Below are 6490 nucleotides of genomic sequence, written 5' to 3' on the forward strand. Positions count from 1 at the left end.
ACAAAAAAAAAAAAAAAAAAAAGATACACTCTAAAAATAATCCCTTTGCCTCGAATATATCCCATTGTTCTTGGCACTTTCTGAAGCAGTTCTGCAAGTCTTCCTTCATGAGGGTTGCACGGTTGTGCTGTTGTGCTATTCTGGCTGCCTTGATGTCCTGAATCAATTCAAAATGTTTACCTTTTATGGCCATTTTGACTCTGGGGAAGATCCAGACATTACATGGCTCCAGATCTGGTGAATAAGGTGGATGAAGACCCATTGTAATGTTTTATGAGCCTACCTTTCTGTTGGATGACCCTCAACAACAGCACTCACAGTACTTTTGATCTAACTGTATAGAGACAGGAAAGAGGACCTCAAGAACTGCTTCAGAAAGTGGTAAGAGCTATGGGATAAGCATATTCAAAGACGGGGGACTGATGGCAATGTGTCTTGTTCTGTGGTAAAGTCTTGGAAAGTTTAGACATTCACTGTATATTTTGATCACATCTGGTAACTTTAGTTCCACTGAGTTTAATGATCCAAAGGTATCTCATTAATTGTTCTGAATTCCAGTGGACAGATGGGAACTTGGAAATTATTCCTAATGTGAATAACACAGCAGTAGCTTCTGAGAAACACAGAGGTCAGAAAGTTGAGCCTCTGCCCCAAGGGGCTCAGCTGTGATTCTCTTCATTGCCATTCCTGGAACTCTTCCCCTCTACTCCGGACAGGAACTCCCTTGGAATTTCCAAGCCACAAGGGCCCAGACTTCACTGTGGGTGTCATCATCTGAGGCTGATGCAATCCTAGCTCCCCTCCCCCCGCGCCCCCTTTTCACAGTGCTGGGGTTGAACCCAGGGCCTCGTGTATCCTAGACAAGTGTTCTACCACTGAGTCACGTACTCACCCCCACGCCCCAACCCCTCTCACTCTACTTTGAGGCCCTCTTGCAGACACAGCAGTCCACATATTGATTCATTTTCCATCCTCAGAACGAAAGTCTCTCCCCTTCTCCTACATGGCTGTTTTTAAAATGAACTTTTCATGCCTTTACATGAAAATAGACCACCTGATTTGACTACTTTGAGATTTTAAAAGCTCTTTTGTTCCCTTTACTGAGCAATTCAATTTACCTTTTAAAATAAGAGGTAGATTATTCTCTAGTATCTTACTCAGCGGTTTTCTGAATAACACTTGCTAAAACAATTGGGTTAATTTTAAAGTTAACCAAAACTGGGGAGGTTACAAAGAAGCATTGTCATTCAGTGTCGGTGGGAATATAAACGTACAGATTGTTGGTGGAAATAGAAATTGATGCAGAGTAGTGGTGAGCTATGGCACACGTGTTGTTTTTCTTTTAAGACAAAAGATGTTACTGTATCAGTTGTTTTTTCTAAACTAAAAACCTCAGTATTCATATTTAATTGCAGTGTTGTCACTTGTCGATAAATAAGTGGGTTTTAGGTTGCAGTTTTGGCACTCAACTCTAAAAGGTTCACCATCACTGCTCTAGAAAGTAACCTGGGAATGCTGTGAGAATCAAACAATGCATGTAATAAATACTCTTTGCCCTACAAATTCTCTAAGGGTTTATCTTTTAGGAGTATTTGCATGTGAGCCAGAAAAATTCCAGAGATATCTTTAACAGAATTGTTTATAATGTAATGGCAAAATATTGGAAATAACCTAAGGGTCTATCAGTAGGAGACTGGTTAAATTGTAATAAAGCCTTATGTTGGAATTTTATATAGCTTTTAAAAAGAATGGGACTGCTGTGGATATATGACTATACAAAGATCTTTAAGTTATGGTAGTAAAAAAGGCTCAGAACTAACTGAGCTATCATTTGTGTAAGACAAATGCTAAGTCTCTATATAGTTTTATATACATGCATAAAAAATCCTTGGAAGGGTACACAAGAAACTGCTGATAAAATGTTTCTGAGTAAAGGAATTGGGGGACAAGGGTAAGAGGAAGATTTAGTCTTACCATTATATCCTTGAGTATTATTTGAACTTTTTCCCATGTATATGCATTACCTACTTTAAGTATTTAAAAAGTTTAATCCATACTACATTTTAATTTTTAATTATTTTAGATTTTTCAGATTTAATTTACTAGCTAGTGAACAGAAAAAGTTTAGGAAAATGTATACCTATATTTATGTATCATTAGAAATACACGAAAACCTTACTTGTTTTCCCCTTTTAATAGCTTACGGACACAGATCTGATTAAACAGTGTATAGATGAATGCAAAGCCAGGATCGAAATTGGACTGCATTACCAGATTCCATACCCCAGGCCGGTAGGTGTGATTCTGTTAAGAGGTGGTGGGTACTTAATGCTTCCAACCCAGTTATCTCCAAGAATGTGTGCCAAGAGGGCTAGTGCTTGCCAATAAGCTGAGAGTAACTTGTAGGAGGCATGTTGGAAAAAAGTTATCCGTATGTGCCACCAACCATCATGGCAAATTAAGGTGTCAGTGCACACCTGATTTCTCTTCTGTGCACAGCTTTCTCACACATCAAAGGAAAACCAGCTCACGTATGCATAGTTCTCTCTTTTGGCCGTCACCTTTTTTATAGAAATGCTTTCCTCCCTTATAAAAGGCAGACATGTTACTAAAAGAATAAAGTTCAAACATTGAAGGAATGAAACCAGGCATAGTGGTGCATGCCTGAAAGCCCAGCACTTGGGGGCCTGAGACAAGAAGATCGCCTCGAGTTAGAAGCCAGCCTCGGCTACATAGCAAGGTCAAGTTAGCCTGAACTACATAGTGAGATCTTGTCTCAACAACAACAAAAACCAAACAAATAAAAGGAATGCAGAAAATAGCAAGTGAAACTTGTCAAAAATCCCCACCATGTGGAAATGACCACTATTTGTTTTATTGGAACAGAAGTAATTGTCAAAATTCAACCCTTTGCCCTAGAAAAGCAGCAATTTGATACTGTATTGGCTCAATGTAATCATTTGGTAATATATATGTATTTATATATTCTTTACATACGTGGGATTCTAGGCATACTGTTTTACTGCCTACATATTTTACTTTGACTCTTCTGAACAACTTTGCACATAGTTATACCTCAATCATTTTTTTTTTTTTAGTACTAGGGATTGAACTTGGGTCCTTGCGCTTGCAAGGCAGGCCACCGAACCGCTGAGCTAAATTCCCAGCCCACCTCAATCTTTTTAAATGTTTGCATTGTATGCTATTGTAAGAATGTTCCATTATATTAAGGTGTTTCAGAAAAACAGAATCAGTGGGTATATATAAAAAAAGATTATGAGGAATTGGCTCATGCAGTTATGGAGGCTGCAAAGTCTCATGTAATCTGTAAACTGGAGACCCAAAAGAGTCCAAAAGCCTAAGTGCCTCCAAGCACAGGAGAAGGTAGAGGTTGCAGCTCCAGGAGACAGGAAGATTGTAAAGGAAATTCCTCCCTTCAGCATATTGGAGAGTACCCATCCACACTGGGGAGGGGCACTAATCCCTACAAGCACCATCACCAATACACCCAGAAGTGATGTTTAATCTGAGCCCATCAGACTGGTACAGAAATTAACCATTATAGCCATAATGTAGTCTGCTCTCTGTTTGGAGGCATTGAAGTTGGTCTCAATTTTCCACGATGCACTAAGTATCTTTGTGTGCACACATAATTTTTCCTTCTCCCTTGTTTTGATTCCTGTCTTGCGGTATGATCTGTGACCATTCATTTCCTCCATTAAGACAATATACAAAGAAGAGCACAAGCTTTGGAATCAGAGAGATCTGAGGTCAAGTCCTGGTTCCACCACTTAATATATAATCCTGAGCAAGTTAGCTTCTCTGAGCCTCCATTTTCTCTTTCTTATAGATAGTGGAGTAATAATTTTCATGAGTTTATTGTAAGGATCCATGAATGCAAAGATTATAAAGATTAATGAGTCAGAAATAGTTTTGCATTTAGCAACAGCATTGTATTTAGTAAATCCTCAAAGAATATAAGTGAAAGCAATTAGTATGAATTCCTAATATCATCATTCTTATGATTCAGATTCATCTACCGCCAATGGGCCTCACCCCACTACGAGGTCGGGGACTTCGAACTCAGGAGAAACTGAGGAAACTTTCCAAACCAGTATATCTCAAGTCTCATGATGAAGTTTCCTAATCCAGAAGAAAGTTTATGAAGACGACGAACCAACTAGATCTTGAATGTAAACCAGATAACATAACCTTTCTCCTTGACAAGGGGCAGAAATTCAAATATCTTTTTCAGACCTCCAGAATGATTCTTCACAATAATGCTGCCTGCCTCTACATCCCCAGGGCTTGTCAGACTCTTGTTGCTTGAGCAGATGACATTAACCCTTACGTCCTCACTGAAATAAGACTGAGGGCTGTGCAGGAAGGCTAAAGATGATAAAGCTGCTCACGAGAACCCCATCTGCCACACATCAGCTGATGTGAAGAAACAGGTTTTGTGGCTACTGTAAAACATATACCAGACCCAGAATATTTTTGTGTGTTTTTTTTTTCCTCCAAGTTACTTATTTTTCTTATAACTTAGGGTTGTCGTATGTGCTTTTATTTTTTGGGGTGGTCTTTTGATTCTTCCAATTTCCAGATAAACTGTAAAAGCACATCTTTGGATTGATCATGGTTTTTCATGGAAATTTTATAAGGCACTCATTTCCCCCTCCCTGTACACAAAAGTGTATGCCTTAGTAAATGTGTTTACTTATGTTAAAGCCTGTGATTACTTAAGATAATTTAGGACCTGAAAAAACTTCCTTGAAATTCCTATTGCATTCATTGTATTTTACTTTAACATAATTGAAAAGTACAAGGTCTTCACTGGTTTTCAAATTATATCTAAACAAATGGGGCAAACAGGTGAGAATCCTTGGTGAGTTTTTTTTTTCCAGCTTTAATTGAGTTTATTGGTACATTTTAGGGATACAGTACAGTCACATTCATTGTTGGGATCTTGTACCTCTACATGACAAGTCTTGAACTTGGTGAGTTTTTTGTACATCAGTGTTACTACATCTTAACTTCACAGACAGTAGGTATCACTAGTAAAGATAAATCTCTATCAATTTTGGTCTCTGTGTTCTTTTTCAAATAGCTTTTTTTCCAATTAAGTTTATTGGTACTTTTTAGCTATACATTCATCATTGGGATTTGTACCTTTACATGACAGATCTTGGTTCTTATTTTTCTCCCATACCCCTGCCCTCCCCTCACCCCCTCCACCCTTCCCTATTTACAGACTTTGTTTCCATTTTTTCCTTTTCTCATATTTTTTCTTTTCCCCATCCTTCCCACTTCCCCTACTCCTGTAGCCCTTTTCTAGTCCACATGATCATTTATACAATTTGAACCTTATTTACATTTTTAGCTTTTCACACCAGAGAAACTATTTGGTATTTACTTGTGTGTCCTATTTATTTCACATAACAGTATAGCTGTAGTGTGCATACATTTAGCTATAAATGTCTCTAGTTTCTCATTCTTTATGGTTGAGTAGTATTCCATTTTATAGAAAAACCGTATCTTCTTCATCCAGTCTCCAGTTGATAGGCAATTGGGCTGTTTCCAAGTTTTAGCTATTACAAACTGTGCCACTATAAACATGGGTGAGCATATATCACTGTGGTATGTATTCTTTTAATTCTTTTGAAAAGATACCCAGCAGGGGGAGAGCTGGGTCAGATGGGATCTCTAATCCCAGTTGTCTGAGGTATCTCCATATTGATTTCCACAGTGGTCGCACCAGTCTGCACTCCCATCAACAATGGAGAAGGGTTCCTTTCTCCCCCATAGCCCTGCCAGCATTTGTTATTGGCTGATTTCTTGTTAGCAGCCATTCTTTCTGGGGTGAGGTGGAATCTTGGTGTGGTTTTCGTCTGTATCTCTCGAATGACCAGTGATGTGGAACATTTAAGTCATAAGTTTATTTGCTGCTTTTGTTTGCCTGAGAAGTATGTTCATTTCATGCCCTCAAATGGGCTTTTGACCCCCAGCAGCAGCACAGGAAAGCTGCCTCCTGTGAGAAAGAGCTGCGGAGATGGGGAGGATTTAGAGAGCAGAATGATATTGTACCAGTGGAGTAATAACATATTTCACACAAATGCAGCCAAAGCTCTTTGGTGAAAAAAGTATGCTAGCAGGTGTGCTGGCCACTCAGTGAGCATTTTTCCCAGTTTGCTTGGAATAAGGAGACAGAAACCTCCCCACCCTTTGGTCACTGTTCCAGCAGGTATCATTGTGGAAGCCTCTCCATGCCCAGAGGGGCTTTTGATGTTCATTGTCCATGCAGTATAGATTCTGTGAACTCAGGCCACCTACTGCATCTGGTGGTCAGCCAGTGAGGTAGGGATCTGTTCCTGCAATGGAGGAAAAACTGACTGGGTTGAGCCAAATGAGACATAGCTTGCCCATCTCCATGACAGTCCTTTCCTAAGTGACTCTGATGTGCAGTGTTTGCTTTGCTCTCCTGAATGGAGAA

General features: G+C 39.2%; 1 protein-coding gene across 5 annotated transcripts in view; it reads left to right on the top strand.

Moving 5' to 3' along the window:
- Positions 1-5074, top strand: part of Lyrm1 (LYR motif containing 1) — a 20182-nt gene extending 15108 nt beyond the window's left edge. For all 5 annotated transcript variants that reach the window (XM_010614727.2, XM_010614731.3, XM_010614730.3 and 2 more), the window contains 2 exons: positions 2200-2292; positions 4031-5074. In XM_010614727.2, the coding sequence (XP_010613029.1) occupies positions 2200-2292; positions 4031-4147 (210 nt within the window). In that variant the 3' untranslated portion in view covers positions 4148-5074. The remainder of the gene's footprint in view (positions 1-2199; positions 2293-4030) is intronic.
- The last annotated feature ends 1416 nt before the right edge of the window (positions 5075-6490 follow it).

This window comes from Fukomys damarensis, unplaced genomic scaffold (assembly GCF_012274545.1).
Source record: "Fukomys damarensis isolate Sample0158 unplaced genomic scaffold, DMR_v1.0_HiC HiC_scaffold_34, whole genome shotgun sequence".
NCBI lineage: Eukaryota > Metazoa > Chordata > Mammalia > Rodentia > Bathyergidae > Fukomys > Fukomys damarensis.